The following is an 18682-nucleotide window of genomic DNA, read 5'->3' as shown; positions in this document are numbered from 1 at the left end:
GAAGTATGCAAATGTGAGTGAGATTGGCACAAATATATTCGTATTTGCGCGCTGCTTGCCGTAAACAGGAATTAAATAATTTAAATGCTCTGTGGCGTTGAAATTTTCACAGATAAGAAATTGCAAATCAGCAGAAAGAAAGCAAAGCTGGAAAAACAACAAAGAAACAACTAGCAGCGCGTAGAAGGACAAACGCAGCAGCAGCAGCTGGCTCGCGAGAACAAAAAAAATTGGAGAAAAGGAGGAGGAAGAAGAAGAAGCGTGTGAAAAAAATCCACATTACAGGAAGTGTACGAAAGACAGCAGCTGAGGAAGTTGAGCAAGAGACTTAATTAATCGCATAAAAATCAGAATGATGGTGTAATAAATTGAACGGAATATGCTTTCAGTTCAATAAAAAATAATAATAACAAAAAAAAATTGCGAAAAACCTCAAGCGAGTGTTGGCATAGCGCAGTCGAAAAGCAAGCGGAAATGTTGGAGAAAAGTAAGTGTATATAAAGCTAAAAAAAAATTTATGATTTTGAACAAGTGTACAGATATGTGTGTGTGAAAACAACAAAGGTAACTAAAAAAAAAAAAACTACAACAAAAAATATATCTAAAATCTAATACAGAAATTGATCAGAGAAACAAGAGCAAAGGTAAAATTGTTTATATACAATTACAAACAGAGACAAAGATGAGACGTTTCTGAAAAATAGAAAGGCCAGCAAACCAAATACAGTATTCCCCGCCTAATTGACCCCGCCGCTTAATTGATTTCGCCGCGTTTTTGAACCACTTTCTCGGTAAAAAAAAGTATTGCATTGAAAATACAAGTAAATTTATCCGCATAATTTAACCGGCTATTTAATTGGCTAAAGAAAATTGTGTTATCGAAAAGAAATATTCCTTTAATTTTCACCGGTTAATTGCACAAAAAATTTTCGTTAAAAAAATTAACTGGCATTACCGCACATACATATTTCCTAGCATTTCTGATAAACAGTAGTTGGCATCTCTTCTAAGAAATTGAAAACATATTTTTATTGGTGACGAAAATCTGTAAGAGAGCGGCATAAAATATAAGATTCGTTAAATTGGACTGTACTTAAAAAACACATATTTATTTTTTTTAATTAATTCGGTCCTAATTAAGAGGGATTTCTGTAATTGAACGAACTGTTCAATTAAACGAGTGTCGTACAATTTTCGAAGTGCAATTAAGCGGGGAGTACTGTACAAACTAATATTTATAAACGGTGTAAGAAATAAATTGAAAATGAATGTAACTAGTTAAGCAAGAACATAAGAAATTGAGAGAATTATAAATTAAATGAAGTCATGTGAAAATAATAGGGACACGACGTTTTTACTAGTAATTTGCTGAATTGTCGGCACCCAATACTCGGTACTCAATACTTGAAGAAAATTTCGGTACCAAATAGTTTTTTTTTCAGTACCCGGTACCGATTCGATACATTAAACCTTCGTCATAATATATACACTTGTGGTCTACAGATTAAGTTTAGTGACATTTGGTATAGTTTTAACAATTTTTTTTTTGTTTATTTTATGTTATTTTTTTTTTATAAAAGTCTAGAACATTACATAAGCAGTACCACATTAATCCACATTTCTAACTTTTTACAAAAATTATAAAAATTCAACAAACTTTGACAATGACACCTACAAATTTTGTACTTTTTATTAAAAATGTTTAAAAAAAATGTTAGGTATACAGTTTTATAGCCTATTATATTTTAGCAGGTTAAACTGCAAATTTTAAAACGCAAGAAAATCGCGTCATATTTAATATATAAAAGTGATTGGCGAGCATACTTTATTTGGGAGAAAATGTTCAACAAAAAACATAAACAATTTATAGATAAAAGAAAATACCCAAAACTGGTCAAAATGTCACTTAACTTAATCGGCTGACCACAAGGGTATACCTTTGAAGTTTGCATAAAACAAAAATTCATTACTAAATATTTCAGATAGCATCGCCTGAAATAAAAAGAGGTAAAATTAAAACGATGCTTTCTCAAAAGATGAGCAATATTTGTGTCAGCATTTGAGCCTTCTTGTACTTATCGACACAGTCTTACCAACTGCAATAGTTATACGCAATATTATTACGATTTTCATTGTGGTTGCCGCTGGGGCAGATATCAATCCAGCGACGAGAATGTTCAGATCCAAATAATGTTATTCAAACTGATCAATTTTTATTTAGTTGTCGAAATTTCTAGACACAGAATTTGAGTTCTCAAAATTTACGTATAGTTATCGAGCTAAAAAAATTTATGGGATTATCTAAATTTGTCAAGTTAACAACTTTTATTTAGATATTATAAATTTTAGAGTTAACGAAATTTATCGAGTTATCGTAGTGCATCGAGTTCTTTCAAAATTATCGAGTTATCGATATTTATTTATTTACTGAAGTTTGTCGATTTATCAAATCAAAAATTCTAGAATTTTCTAAATATATCGAGTTATCGTAATTTCAAGGTTGTATTACTTTATCGAGTTATTACTGCTTATCAAATTTTATCGTGTTACGAGATTGTAACGAGTTATCGAAATTTTTCGAAAGCTTTCGCAAAATATGAAGCTATAAAAATTTACCGAGTTATCGAAATTTATCGATATATGCAAAGTTTATAGTGTTATCGATTTATATCGAGCTACATATATACATTTTTTAATTTATCTATTAAAAATTATCAAAATTAGTCGAGTTACATTTTTTTTTGAGTTTTCGGATTTCAGTGTTTTTGAAATTTATTGAATTATCGATATGTGCTAAATTATCGAAATTTATCGACAAACTAGAATGTATCGGGTCAATTCCAAGTCCTTCAAAGACTTTTAAAGAAAATTTAGTCACGGTTTAGTTCCAAAGCAGGACATTTTCTGGTAATTTTGTACCGTGTAAAAAAAACGACGTGCTAAATTAGAAAACCTCTCCAAGGGTTTTTAAAAACTAGAAAAATGATTGAATATTGATAGTAACTCATAAGTTTTCTAATTGTTTTACAAAGTTTGAAAAATAACCGGAACTGGTCAAAATATCGTGTCCCTATTAGTTACATACATATCTACTTATTTAAATTTCGCCGTGCTGAACCTGAATCCGCTGTCAGAATTAACCAAGAGGATCTTGGCCTAACCTCAAAAACACCCGTAATTATTTCTATGTTTTTTCATATGTTTTTCGCGGTTAAGTATGAATTCTGATAGCGAATTCCGATTCCACAGATCTGGACATTGTCTTCGTGTGAACATGCTCTCCTTTGTGTAACTTTTTCTTAATCAAAATCTTTCATGGCAACACCAAATCAGCTTAAGTCGATCAGCTCTTAAGTTTTTTCCTTAGCTGTATATCAGGAAAGTGGTTTTATTATTATTACAAGTATTGGCATTTACCGCCGAGGTCGGCCGTTATTTAAGAGTATCGAAAAGGTTTTCGACTTCGTTTCAGTCCCTGTTTTTATATACGCATTTGTCTTTGTATTAGTCTTCACATTCACTTACGTCTTAGTCACTATCTTCGCATTCGTCATCGGATGTATGTGTATTAGCTTTCGTATTTGTTTCAGTGTGTCTTTGCATTCGTTTTCGCAATCATCTTTGTATTCATCCTCTTCTTCGTATATTCCGCTTCATATTCGTATTCGTATTCATCCTTATATTCGGATTCAGCCTGATATACATATTCTTGTATGGGTAATGTGATCAACTAATTCATAGCTCAAAGAAGTACAGGTTAGGTTGGGTTAGGTTAACGCCGCGAGCCGATCACGAATTTTCGAATGCGGCTAATTTCGAGGCCTGAGAGCTCAGTGTTAGTTCAGGAGAGCGAGCAAAAATGCTTCCATCTTAGCCTCGCGAAGGTGGACAGTCTAAAAGAAAGTGTGGAGATGATTCCACTTCATCTTCCCTTTTGACAGCTAAAATAAAAGGTATCAGAGGAAATTCCTAGCCTTACCGAGTGAATATCAATCGCACAATGGCCTGCCAGAACCCCCATCACTAGCTCTTGAGAGGTAACATGGTATTCGGCACCTTTAAGGGGTAGCGATGGGTCGGTCACTCGTTACTAGCGCTGCAAAAAGTATTTTAAAGTGCTTTGTAAAGATATTTTCTGCAGCGGAGAAACGTCTTATTTTCCTATTTTATGTCACAAAAGGAGCATCACTTTCTTTTGCCCATTTTATTAGGTATTTAGTAAAGTATGCAATTTCATTATCGCGAGTACGAAGTATGCGTGTTAGTTTAGCGCCCGCCGAGCTCACACTAGGCCCAACCATCCTATAGTGTACTGCAGGAGAACAGAGGCGTCCCTAGTTGCTCCTTATCTGGGGATAACTTTTTAAGGGTGCCTTTAAAACGCCAGGTCATGGTCCGGCACCTAAACTTGAAGAATTACCTCTCTGACGCGATGGATAACGCACTTTACCGATTTTTAACGCACCACCATACCCCTTAGCAGTGAGTCTACCGCTTCCTTGATCACAGCCATTTCCACCTGAAAGACGCTGCAGAAGTCCGGAATCCTTAGTAATCCCTACCCAGTCATCTCTTGAGGGAATATAGGCAGAGAAGGAACTTCTGGCAGGCATTTCGGAGGCGCTGTAATCTATGTGTTCAGAAATCCAGAGTGTTACCACCCGATTTCCCTTAGCCTAATAGCAGTTCCTGCTGCTAAAATTCTGTCTACAATATCCTCAGACGTCGTGTTGAACATGACGTTAAGCGCCAGTATAGCTGTGGTTCCTAATGCTCCACTAATTCCTAATTTACAAGTGTAGCTTTCTCTAGCGGGTTCCACCAGACAAGGGCTCCGTGAAACAAGATAAGCTTAAATCTGGTTGCATAGAGCTAATGAATTAACTTTTTCCGATAGCTCCCTTATAGCAGTACAAGACAACCGACGTATTATTTACCCTTTTCTCAATGTTAGGCTTCCACAGACGAACAACCGCACTCGAGGGAAGGACCACAACGAGTATCTTGTACTTCCTGGTAAACAAGACCAGTTCCGTTTTGCTGGGATTTACTGCGAGGCCGCTCTTGATTGCCCACCTAGTAACCTGTATCAGGTAAACTTGAGGCAGAAAAAAGGGTGTATAGAAATCGTCCTTTAACCAAAAGATCCACACAATCTACATAGGCAATCACCCGACCTCACACTTTTTCCAGATCCCCTAGAAGGTCATTTACAACCGCAACGTAGAGCAGGGGAGGGAGAACACCAATTTGCGGAGTGCCCATATTGTCACTGCACTGAGTGCAGGCGCTCCCCCTGTCACAAAGTAAGCTGTAGATAAGCCTTATGAGGTTGGTTTCAACCCCCAAATTATAGATAGACTTGAATATTGCCTCTGAAGTGACATTACTGAAGGCTCCCTCGATATCGAGGAAGGCCCGTACTGAGTGAAGGCTTCCTCTGTCCTCTTTAGCAATGTGTGCAGGGTGGTATCCACCGAGCTTGCAATAAGCATGTTGAGCTCTTGAAAGATAGTCACGAGGAATCGCGTTTCTTATTTCGCGAAAACGATTTAGCGTAAACGAAGACAGACTGCTAAATAAACAATTGGGTATTATTACTGGAAGTCTCCTGAAGAGAAACAGAGTTTTCAGATCGAAAAATATTGATTTTCACGAATTCTATACCATTTCTACGAAAAATCGTTTTTCCCCATATAAAATACATGGAAAATTTCTAACGCTTTGAGCGACCTCTAAATATTTTTTGATAAAAAAAACACAGGGGTAAAGTTTTGCCTGTATAGAACAATCCTAGGGGGTGAGAGAAATAAAATTCCGACTTAATTTTTTCACATACAGTTTTGGACCACCTTAATGTATATATGTATCTAAAGTAGAATAACTCAACTTTGGAATTCTTGCACGGACTCATTCAGCAATTAAAAATTATGAAAATTTTGTGGCGTTCTACGAAAAAAATGTTTGCGGGACTATGTAATTTTTAAATTGAGAAATATGCGCTTAAAACACGTAGAATCTTAAAAAAAATATTTTAACAGAGAAATCAACATAGCAGAACATAGAAACGATTGAATGAAGAGAAAACTAAAAATTTAATAAAAGAAGATCAACAAGAGTACTAAGAATGAGCTGAGTGAGCGATTAACAAACTATAAGAGACGTCACGAAAGTTACACAGCCACAACAGGAATCGACAACTGCAGCAGTGTTCCAAGAAGCGGGACCATTAATAGCTGAGAAAAATGCCCGATAATCGAAGGAGTTTTCAGTAGCTACCAGAGTAGCTACCAGAGCATAGCTGGCAGTTGCCAGCAACGGATTTCAACCGAATCAAAGCAGCAAACTAAATCACACGCGCTATGAAAACGAACATTGTTGACACCGTCATAAATTCAAGTTGAGTTGCCAAAAATACAAGAATTGAAAACAATTTTGCGTCTTAACAATAAAATTTCAACAAAAGCTTGACAACAATAGAAGCAATCACAACACGTGAAATCAACCACAACAACGCTAGCGACATCCAACAGCAACAAATTCGCTTAAATTAAAATGAAGGCATGTAGCTGCCACAAAAACAACAGCAACAAATATAAAACATGAATACACTTGCACGCAAATGGAACATCAAAACAACACACGTGCAAACCAGACGCAAGAGGACACGCTAGTGTGATTACTGAAAGAAAGCAAAAGTAAAGTAAAGAAAATAAAAATCAACAGCCAAAGGCAGAAGCTAAAAAGATTTATGACCATCAAATATTAAAGTTGCCAACGACTTTGCGACACATTTTTGAAGTCTGCAAATAACAAAGAAAAAAAAACTTGACAAGTGCAACAACAACAGCAACCATACAACATACATACATACATATTACCGCCATCATCATCATCAAGGACCCCAACTAAATAAATACAGTCGGCGACTGGGTCAGCCTAGTGTGCCAGCGAGCTACTGCTGAGCTTTGCTTGGCAGTGTGTGCATAGAATCATTAAATAAATTGCAAATCACGAGACACTGTACATACGGTTTGTTCCTGCTTCAACTCTCCGCTTCACGTCTCTTTCCTGCGCGCCTCCCCCATTCCTGCATGAGAATCCACTGCAATTATAGTTAAATCTAGGCGAAATCTCACGCGCGGCAGTCACTTATCCAACGCCAGCAGCTGAGAAGTGTGGTGTGGCAGTGGAGGGAGGGAGGGAGGGAGGGAGGGAGGCTAGCAGACAGTAGGTCAGCAAGCAGTGAAAAAAGCATTGGGCGGCACAGAAGTCACAAAAAAGGATGGCTGTGGCGATGCGACCAAATGGTAAGTCAAATGGTATGTATCCACCATTTACAAGTATTAGGGTGATCGTTTTTTCCCATTTCAAATATTTTTGTACCATTACTGTTCATATTCCCGTTACTACCATCATTACCAATACCAATACCAATAAAAATAATATTACCAATACCAATAGCAATACTACTACTAATACCAATACCAATTCCAATACTAACGCCAATACCAATTCTAATATTAATACCATGGCCACTATCAATACCATTACCATTATCATTATCAAAGTCACAACGATTACTACTGGATATAACTATTACCATTACCGTTGCCATTACCATTGAAACAACCACTAACATAACTTTAACAATTGTCATTACAATTATTATTACTACTACCATTACTATTAGCATTAGGATTTACATTACCATTACCATAAATACCAATAGAATTACTGTTATCTTTACCACTAACACTGCAATTACTATTACTGTCCCCATTAACTTGACCATTAGCATTACAATTACCACTTGCGTAACTCCTACCATTACCATTAACATTAGCATTACGAATACCAATAATATTTCCTTTTTGATTACTATCGTTATCAATAACATTACCGGTACAAATAGCATTACGTCACCATAACTTTTAGCAATAGCTCTACCATTACCAACACCTTTTCTATTTCCATTACTATTACCTCTACCGTTATTATTACCATTACCAATAGCATTACTGCTACCATTTCTTTTACCATTGCACATCTTTACTGTTTCTATTACCATTACCATTACCAGTACCATAATTATTCATTACCATTACCACACCGATTATCATTACCACGACCCTTACCATAACGATTATCATTATCATTACCATTACTACCACTATTACAACTACACTTTTTCTTTATTCCTTTCCCTACAAAAATGCATGAAAAGCGAGTTTCGAAAACCCAACTGCACCACCCTTCCTTTTAATCGGAAGTTACCAAGGCTGGCGCTCAAAAAAAATAATAATAATAAATTTTATTTTATAAACACAAATACTTGCGTGTGTTGGCAATTGTCATCAACGTTCGCTTGCTCACCAGAACAGTCGTCATCCACATTTTTTCTCACATTATCTTCTCCTTTGTCCGTTGCACCTCCTTTGTCGGCCGTCAAAAGCATCATCATTTACAATGCTTATGAATTTCTCATTTGCTGTGTGGATGCTACTTTGGCCAAATTTTTGTGTAGGGTGGCATGACTTGTACCACCGCACGTACATACATACATACATACATACTTTGGTAGGTCAAGTGGTTTGTATTCTTCGCTCTCTCTCGTTAGGCGTGTGCTGTGTTGTTGGCACAAATGTAATTTCCCTGTTCTCGACGGTCCAGTAAAACATGTAGGGTCCTTGGATTTTCTGTTGCCATTGCATGTACAATACTATATTTGTTTGTATGTGTGTATGTATTTCACTTACTTAACTTTCATTATAGTCTTCAGCTTACCTACTTACCTGGGTGGGTGTTGTTGTACTTTATACAATATGGATGAGGTGGTGTGGGGGTAGTTGTACGGTTGAGTTATTTTTCGCGTAGGTGTTGCCAAATCAGCAATTGTACGCTGTTATATTTACTTGTGTATGTATGTGTGCACGTTCGTATACTTAAGTTCTTAAGTACGTAATTGGAAGGTAGCAAGGTGAACATCAAGTGGCAGAAAGTAAAAGTTAAAGTTAAAAGACCTTCAAATGCAATTACATACGTAGTTAGTAGTTATGTAGTATGTGTAGCATATTTTTCACATTTCTTTCTAAATAAAGGGAAATTTAATGCGAAATGTGAAATGCGAAATGCAACACCACGAGGTAAGGACAAAAGAGTATTGAGGGGGGAAAAGTGCACTCTAGCCTTAAATTTTATTTCGTTAAGCTTTAGCATTCTTAAGCTGACAATTAAATAGTGGATGTGTCTTTTATTTGTTATTAGAGGGTACTGAGAGAGAATTTGTTACCCTATTTTTTGTTCCCTAATCTCAAATGTTTGATGGCATATGTATGTATGTATGTATGAATATTACTGTACGATCATACATTTCTATTTATTTCAAAAATCGAGGAAAACGTTAGATCTTCAATCAAGTTCTACTGAAATTCTCTATTAAATTATCTCAAAGCAAATATTGTGGTTTTGTTTTGTTTGATTGATTAACGTTAAGTTTTTATGCAGTGACCGATTCTTGTGAGGGCAGCGACAGCAAGTTATATTCAGTTCAGAGGAAATGTTTAAGAGTGTTCTTTCATACATTTTCGAATAATTCCAGTTTAATATTTATGGCAGATTTTAGGGTATAAAATAATTTAGATCAATTAATTAAACAATTGATTAATCACAAGACACAAATAAATAATTGCATTTAATTGCAATTATTGTCAAATAATCGATTAATCGGCTTATTTAATAACGAACTAACTTCCACGGCAAGAAATGCCAACGATGACTATTTAACATTTTTATCACAAAGTTCATATCACACGAATCTTGTTACTTCGGTACCAAACAGTTTTACTTATTTATAGTAATTTCTTATTGTGAGTCTAACGAAACTGTCGTAAGCGCCAAGTAATGCTGGACAAATAGCAATCAGCTGTATTCATTTCTTCATGATTTTCAGTAACTGTGGCTAGGTTCTGCTTACTTGTACAGAAACAAGTAGCCAAGAAAAACAATTTAAGATGTAAAAAAGCGTCTAGCTTCTTTTAGTAAATTTCTTTACTTTCAATTTTTATGTTGAAAAGCTCGCGCTGATCCAAAGTCGCCATAGCCGAGTGAGCAAAGCACTTAGATGCCATTTTTTCAAATTTAATTTTCTTTTAATTTTCATATTTGATCATAAAAAAACAAAAACATTTATATATTTTTTATTTCGTTTATTTTTAGAAACTTATTTAATTTCGATTTTTTTCTCGTGTACCTTTTGGTGTTTGTTGCGTTGATTTTAAGGTAAAAAAAGATAATAATTTTTTTAAATTTAATTTAGTTGCAAGAAACATATATTTCTTTATTTTTATTTTAATTTTTTTTAAATTTTTTGATTTTAGCGTTTTAAAAAGGAAAATATTTTTTATTGTAATTTTATTTAATTTTTAATAAATTAATTTTTCTTTCTTTTTTTAATTAAATTGTTTTATTTTGCTGTTTTAAGAAGAAAAATATATATATTTTATTATTTTATTAAATTTTTAGGAACATCTTTAATTTTGTCGGTTTTTAATTTAATTTTTAGATCCTATTGTTTAATTTCATTTAATTTTTAGAAGCTTATATTTATTTCTTCTTTTTTCGTTTTTGGCAATTTTTTTTTTTAGATTTAGATCTTCTCGTTTAAAAAGGATGTTTAATTTCATTTAATTTTTAAGAACTTTTTTTTCTTACTCATTTATTTAATTTTTTTATTTTTGTCGTTTTCTAATTTATTTTTATATTCTATTGCTTATTTCTTTCTTCTTTTTTAATTTAATTTTCTTTTTAACCAACTTCTAAAAAAGGAGGAGGTTATCAGTTCGTTTTTTTTTTTTTTTTTTTTTTTTTTTTTTTTTTTTTTTTATGTATGTTACCGCAAAATTTTGGAACACGTCAACCGATTTCGATAATTCTTTTTACATCGGAAAGGTAGTGTCTCAGAGGTGGTCCCCAGGAAGCTTTTTCACCACTTGGACAACCATAAATATCAATAGAGTACAAAGTCCCCAAGTCGCTTGCCGGCAGCACTTGGAGCAAAGACAAAGAGACGTTGTGGGCAACGTACAAAGCAATTGGCCGGCCGGTTCTAAACTACGCAGCGCCTGTGTGGTCACCGGTAACCAGTAGGACGCTGTGGTTGAAGCTACAGACTTGCCAGAACACGGCACTCCAAACAGCGACCGGATGCAACATCATCTGCACGGCAAGGCTCATATAAACCCAGTTCAGAAGCATAACATAACGCTCTGCAAGCAATTCTTAGTAGGGTTACACCGACGTGGGCACCCAAACAGACATTTACTTGCGGAATAGACCTCGCGACGACACGTCAGAAAGCATGTATACGAACTAACGGATGAAGTCCGCAGGTTCGTAAGGCAACCTCTGGACCCGACAGCATATCGACAGGACTTGAATGGCATTCACAGGTAGCCGGTCTCAAGTTACGTAGACTATCGACCTGTGAATGCCGTTTTGGGCACACAACCACCAGACGTGGACGAGACAGGGCTTCGTCTGCCTAGGGAGACTCGGACCACAATAGCCCAACTTCAATCTGGCTACTGCGGCAAGTTAAACTCGTACCGGATGAGGATGTGCCAAATGAGTGTCCCACGACTCGGAACATCTCTCCACATTCCCACTGAACTCCGATAGAAGCTGCTCGCCTCTTGGGTCTCTCGTTAGTTGAGCTTGACGACAACGATCGAGGGACCACAACAAAAACAACAACAACTTCTGGAGTAGGTTCATTTTTTTTTTTTTTTTAGTTTTAGCATTCGGTGGGCACGGCAGCATACAGAGTTTATGCCAGCGAAGAAAATTAGCCACTAAGAGATTATAAACTAAGTGTGCTACCCCATTTAAATCACCAGGGCCTACATAGTAGTGCTCAGTAGATGAAGCCATAGAAGCGCCGCTGCGAAGCACCCTAGACAGATACGGGATGCTTTCTGATGTCATTATTTCCGCTGAACAGCTGAGTCCCAAATGGAAAGATTTTCTTTTCGTCTTTAGTACAAGGCGGCAATGAGTTAATTATCCACTTCGGTGATTGGAATCTCGCTATCGTAACTTAGCTACTTATCCTTCCTGTGTGTACATATAAACATTTCTCGTCTAGTTCAGGGCTATTTCCGGACCATTTCGGGACTGCTTCGGGATAATATGGGGACCGGTAAGGGACCATGTCGGGATCATTTCAAGCCTTGTTTGAAGTCCTTTTGGCACTAGTTCGGGATCATTTTAGGGTAGTTAGAAACTAGTCACGAAATGATCCTGAAATATGTCCCAACCATCCCCGAAGTGGTTATAAAAAAGCAGTGTACTGGTCTCGATATAAAGGAATGAAATTAATGCTTAATTTCTAATCTAGCCAATTTATGTATGAAGCTGAATCGCCTAATGTTTTATGAAGCCGTACATAACATAACTAGATGTTTGCCATTATCTCGGCACTTTGTTCGTCTTTACTTTATTACTGTTCGATGCTACTTGATCACATATAGTATACACATTACCTTTCTAATCAAAAAGCATTCAGTCTTCATACACTCCACTGACCGCATGCACCTTTATTGCCAATCAGTTTCGGTAATATTTCCATTAACAACCATTTAATCGGCAATAATCGAATTTTAAATGGTCAACTCATTTTCCCAGTGTCGCTATGTTTTACGGCTGCGCACTGCGCGCCGGTCAATAAGTTCGTTGCACTCATTGTCTTCATTGCCGCTGTTGAGCCGTGGTTCCACACTTTATTTGCAACTAATTTTGTGTTGCTAATTATTTTTTCCATCTTCCTTAGCTACAAAATTCACTGCACCACACACACACACACACAGATGTATTAGAGCTCTTCAACAACTGACAACGGCCTCTTTTTCCTTCCCATTTTCAGGTTTACATCATGCAGTTTCGCTAGGCACCATCGAAGTGGCGTCTAAGGTAAGCAAGCCAGCCAGCAGACCGATTACATCGCACCACACTCGCTCACTGTGCCGTCAAGCTGGACGGTACGCTTATGAAACCCATTAATTATTGCATTGCACTTTTCGCTTCATTGCAGTCAGCGGCAGCTTCTAGCCATTACGATCGCAGTTACGATTCCGAAGATGAGAATATGAGTCGACGCCGCTTGCGACACACCTCCTCCACAGAACTGTATCCACGTCCATCCGTTTACTCGAAAGGCGATATACGCGAACAGGTGAATGCTCTACGACTGCTGTACTTTTTGCCCTGCGGTTTTTGTTTGTGCACTGTTTTTTATTTTGTTCCTGATTTTTTATTTTTTATTTTTTGTCTGATCACCTGCACCGCCACATTTTTTCTTATGCTTGGTCGTATTTCTTTCTTTTCTTTTTGTCCCTTAAGTACAGTACTGCCTAACCGATCGTCAGCTGCATAGCATCGAGAGGCCGCGTCGCGATCGCTTCTTTGGCTGTCTCTCGAGGCGTAGCGGTGTGCCGCAATCCTTTCTGGGTGGCTGTGTTGGGCGAAGGGTGCCATCAGATGAGAATTTAGCTGCGTACGCTCCCTTCTACAAGTATCCGCGGCAAGTGAAATTTTTGATGCGCTTATTACTTTTGTGGCTGGAAAGACATTTACTTTATTTAATCAACTTTTTTTTTTATTTTGCAGCTATCAAAGACACTTTCAAAATAACGACGACAAATCACCTGACTCCGATATGGATAGTTCCTATTTTAGACGACAACCAGCTTCAATATTGAGCACTGCGAAGACGCTAGACACTGGAAGTGGTGGTGGTGGTGGTGGTGTCGGTGTTGGCGGTGGAAGTATTGCCAGCGGCAGTAGCGGCATCGGTGTTGGCCCTGGACCAGGCGTCAGCATGGGTATGGGTCCAAGCCAACGTTACTCCTGGATGGGCATGCCAACCGGCATGGGAAATGAGAATATCAACTTTACAAATGATCAAAGGTATGCGTGTTAAGCTTGGCTTAAATCATTGCTCAGCCACCAAAAACATTGCGGGGAAGTCATAGACATCGGGTGTAGGCTTTAAGTTTACCTTTTCTTTCCTTTTACTAATTATTTGCTGTAGTGGATATTGTTTTTATTTACCTATACTCACAGTTTAATTCATTTTTAAGGCTTCCTTTGTGAAATAACCTTAGAATCCGAGCTGTTAGCTCGACAAGACAGAGATTGGGTTTAGTAGCAAAGATTATTTCAGTTGTAGGTCTTACCTGATCCACGTATTAATGAATAGCCTCGGGAAGTACCTTGTTGATGTGGTATTAATGTCATCTGCATACAGTTAAAATTATCCTATGAAAGAGCGTGACACCCAAGTTTGACAAGCGCTTCGGTATCCTGCAATGGCTAGCAGGAAAGGCCTTATGTCCACCGAGTTGGATCTTCAGATGCTACTTATAAGATGATGGTTTTAGCTTTCCTTCAATGTTTTGAGTTTCACCGATATTATCGGCTCTCTTGGCTTAAACCTGCGTCATCGATGGGTCCTGGCGCTATGCAATTTTTCTTCTAACTTTATCGTCCTTACCACCAAGATATTCCCGCTTATAGCCTCAGACAAATGGAGTATAACAGCACGGACTACAGGTCCTTTTCGGGTTAAGGATCATTTCGGGAGAGTTCACGACTATTTCAGAAACATTTCGAGACTAGTTTGGGATCAGTTTACGGCTAGTTTAGGATCGTTTCGCGACTATTTCGGGATCATTTGTGGGGCCATTAAGTGTTCATCCCTCTTCCTAAATGGATCTACTTTGAAAGAAAATTGTCGTCGAAGCCGAATCCTGCAGCTCTTTTCCTCAGAGTATGCTGTTTTAAGTAGATGGTACCTCAGAATGCAGTGTTTTTTCGGGTTTCCGGTGTAAGTTCTTAAATCCTCTCTGCTAAGATTTAGCAGCCGCTCAGAGATTCCACGAGAGGGAGTGATAAATATTTTGGGCTACCCTTTGTCCTTTGTCGTGCACCATTTGGTTGTAACTTGGATGTACTCCTATCATTTTAGGAGCTCTGCTGTCTATCCTCTGATGGACCAAGGAAAGGCTGAGGGTCTACCAGGCTCCGTTGGCCACCGCATTTCGCTAGAGTGTCAGCCCTATCGTTGCCATCGAAGCCCTCATGGTCCGGAGCCTACTACAGGGTTACTTTGTTGTTGGCTTCTAGTTTTAGCAGTACCTTTTTGCAACTTTCTACCACTTTTGACACCGTTTTGTAAGAGTCAAGTCCTCTTAACGCTGCCTGCTATCCGACATGATGTTTATTCTTACCCCATTAGTCCTTCTTCGAAGAAATTCGTCGATACCGACATCAATTGCGAAAATATGCTCATCGGGACGCTTTTTTGAAATCTAGGTCCATACACGCTGGCCCCAGTGTTCTAATCTTCAAGTCTGGAACCATTATTGTATTGTTGATAATCGCTTTACAGGTATCCCTTTCAAGTATTATTACCTTGCAGGCCTTTATAAAGGTCAGCTTCGGTGGCATTGAGACTGTGAGTCCCTTACGTCCCCACTCTTCAGGCTACTTAAGTTCGGCAGTCTCAGGGCGCTCCAGCAAGCCTCTTTCTCTATAAGTGTAGCTAGAGGCGAAATGCCCGTGATAACTCCAAGCGCCTCTGTCGGGAACGTGATCATCGCCCCCGTTATGGCCCACCCAACCAGAGTGACGTTTGCGGTTGCTTGCTATTTCACTCCGAAGCCGTCTACATACTCATTTCCGATACCGACACTATTAGGCATATAGCGATTAAGTCGTTGCCGACCTCAGGTATTTAATTCTGTGGATAACGACGAATTAATGATTTTTGCGCGTCACTCATAAACTTTGTCACCATGTCGATTTCGTAATTCTCAGCCTAAAATGTTACAGTAGCTCAGAAATTTATAAGCTTTTCTCTATGAGAGTTGAATTGAGTTGAAGGGTAAATAATTTTTTTAGACACATTAAGGCCAGTAAAGGTAGAGAAAGCTTTACTCTACATATATATGTAGATTTATGTATGTCCGTGATGAGCACCGGCTATTTCGCGAGTGGAGCTTTTTGAGCTTTATGTATGAACTTTCGTATAGACGGGAGCAGAGTAAAAAATTTACAGAGATCTCAAAAAAGCTTTGCATGGGAAAGAAGTGGGAACCATCAGCACGGGCATATTTAAAAACACCTTTTACTTATATTATTGATGTCCCTGATTGGCTCATAAATTAGAAAAAAATGTAAAGCTTCTCATATAGACGAGCCGTGGAGTCATGCCTTATAAGAAATGTTTTTGTTAATGATTTTGCATTTTCAGTTACAGTTTCAATAATCTAGCAGCTCTTAATTTTTTTGCTACTGCTTAAAGCTCAGTTAGACTAGACTTAATTTACTTAACGTTACTAAATGTAATATTCTGGCCAACATGTTTAAGGAGAAACGGTGTTGGCGGTTAGATAAAAAACTTTACTTAGATACGTAAATTGAGAGCGGTGAGAGAATTTAGCTCGCCACATTTGCGGTTTTGTATTTTTTTGATGTGGCATTATATGCGGCAAACTGTCTATCTTCTGAAAAAGAAAATTATAATTTAAACTAAGTCTAGAATAACTGAGTTTATATTTAAATTATAATTTTTTTTTTTGATATAACTTAACGCCGCTCTACACATGTAATCCACCCACAGCCGTCATGCATATCCATACCAACGCGTTTTTCTTCATAAAGTTTCTCATCTCGCCTAAATGCTTTTACTACTATCGCGCTCTTTTTATACCTTTCATGAGCATGAAATGGTATTATAACTTTGGTCCGATGTNACACTAACTTACTAATCTACTCTCGCCAAACTATTCCCGTTTCTAACAATTCACGAACAGCTTGAACGCCGCATGCTTAACTAAATACTTTTACTCGTACTTTCAATCACTGCAGTCAGTCCAGTCAGTACTCATTAAAGCGCTCAGTATAAGACCCTACGAACTCCTTCAAGATGCGCATGCGCACCGAAGAGTTTCAACAGTCAAATTTTGTAAACAAAAACCATACAAAAAAATAAATATTAATAAAAAATCACCAAATCACTTTTGCGCGCGCAAGCTCGTGCTTCAAGCTCGACTCGACTTTTCTTCCACCATACGCCATTTCAAAGCAAATTAGCAAAACGAAAGCAAAAAATAAAACTATGTAAATATATATTGTACTTGTCTCTATTCCTCTATTTGTTGTTATCATCTTTGTTGTAACTGGGTTTTGCAAACTACACTTGCAAAAATACTTCAGCGCAAACCTTTCTTGCTGGCTAACACCGACTGACTACCAATATCGGAATATTTATATGACCAACTGTTTTGCACTTTGCGCACAGAATCATTTTCAAAACTTCACAAATCCACACGAAAATGTTTGGTATGTAGAAAAAATAAATAAAATGCGATTTTTAATTTAAAAAAAAAAAAAACTGAAGCATGACAAATTAAACGCCGAACGTGTTAAACACTGTTTGGAGCACCTAAAAACCTCTTAAAAAATTGAAGCGAGCGTATCTATGCGTGCGTGTGCGTGTGAGTAATGCTTTCCACTTTCATATTGCAGTTCGTATCACTATCCCACCCATATCGGACTGCCAACAGCCGGCCAGCAGCTACAAATGGGCGGCGGCGGTGGCACAACACCGAGGTAAACTTGAGCAAAAGCTTCTAATACTTACAGCCGCACTCAGAGTTGTTTAATGACGTTCCTTAGTAGCGTTAACAACAACATTTAATGAATATTAAAAACCTTTACTTAACTCGTCAACCAACTACATATTAAGGACATGTTTTTGTTTGTTTTCAATAAATTTCGATTTCGCTCGCGTTGCTGCAGCAGTCGCGATGGTGTGTCATTCGGGAGATCCACGGATCAAATTAATTTTATTTTAATTTGTAGATTCTTTTGTTTTAAAAAGGAAAATATTTTTTGTAATTTAATTTTTATAAACTTAATTTATCTTTTTTAATAAAAAATTCTTTTGCTTTTTACATTTTATTGTCTAAAAATATAAGTTTATACATATACATATATATTTTTTTACTTAATTTTCTTAAACTTTTTAGATTTTTTTCTGTCGCAATGATATACATTTTTTAAATTTAATTTTATCTTTAAAAAAATATCTTATGTTCTTTTTATATATATATTATGATTTTTTCAAAAGAACTTTATTTTTATTTTTTGATTTTTCTGTTTTGAGATGAAAAATATATACATTTTTAATATCATTTAATTTTCAGAAACTGTATTATATATTATTTAATTAAAATTTTTATTTTTTTAAATTAAGAAAAAATTTTGTTTAGTTTCATTTAATTTTAAGAAACTTAGGTTAAATTTTTTAATAAAATTTTTAGATTGTACTATCATTTAATTTTCAGAAACTGTTTTAAGTACAAGAACGTTTGCTTAATTTTATTTAAAATTCAGGAATTAATTTTTTTGTTTCTTTTTTTCAGTTAAATTTTTTGAATAAAATTTTCTTTTAATTTTTAGTTTTTACTGTTTTAAAAACAAACATATATTTTTTAGATTCAACAATTTTTATAATGAGCTCGAGGCCATTTTTAAATGAAAAATTTATTGTGGAAAAGCAACAACAATTTGAAAAAATGGTAGAAGTGATAGCTATTTCGGAAATCACCACATTTCC

The 18682-nt window shown here is 36.6% G+C and overlaps 1 protein-coding gene across 1 annotated transcript in view; it reads left to right on the top strand.

Moving 5' to 3' along the window:
- Positions 1 to 368: 368 nt before the first annotated feature.
- LOC108360967 (uncharacterized) overlaps positions 369 to 18682 on the top strand; it is a 35346-nt gene continuing 17032 nt past the window's right edge. The window contains exons 1-7 of the mRNA XM_017613473.1: positions 369 to 487; positions 6042 to 7322; positions 12923 to 12969; positions 13091 to 13231; positions 13404 to 13579; positions 13666 to 13965; positions 17590 to 17673. Coding sequence (XP_017468962.1) covers positions 7286 to 7322; positions 12923 to 12969; positions 13091 to 13231; positions 13404 to 13579; positions 13666 to 13965; positions 17590 to 17673 — 785 coding nt within the window. The 5' untranslated portion in view covers positions 369 to 487; positions 6042 to 7285. The remainder of the gene's footprint in view (positions 488 to 6041; positions 7323 to 12922; positions 12970 to 13090; positions 13232 to 13403; positions 13580 to 13665; positions 13966 to 17589; positions 17674 to 18682) is intronic.

Source organism: Rhagoletis zephyria, unplaced genomic scaffold, assembly GCF_001687245.7.
Source record: "Rhagoletis zephyria isolate East Lansing unplaced genomic scaffold, Rhagoletis_zephyria_1.1 Rzeph_scaffold_00668, whole genome shotgun sequence".
Taxonomy (NCBI): Eukaryota; Metazoa; Arthropoda; class Insecta; order Diptera; family Tephritidae; genus Rhagoletis; species Rhagoletis zephyria.
The sequence above is the reverse complement of the archived record's forward strand: the minus strand, read 5'-3'. Positions and strand labels throughout refer to the sequence as shown.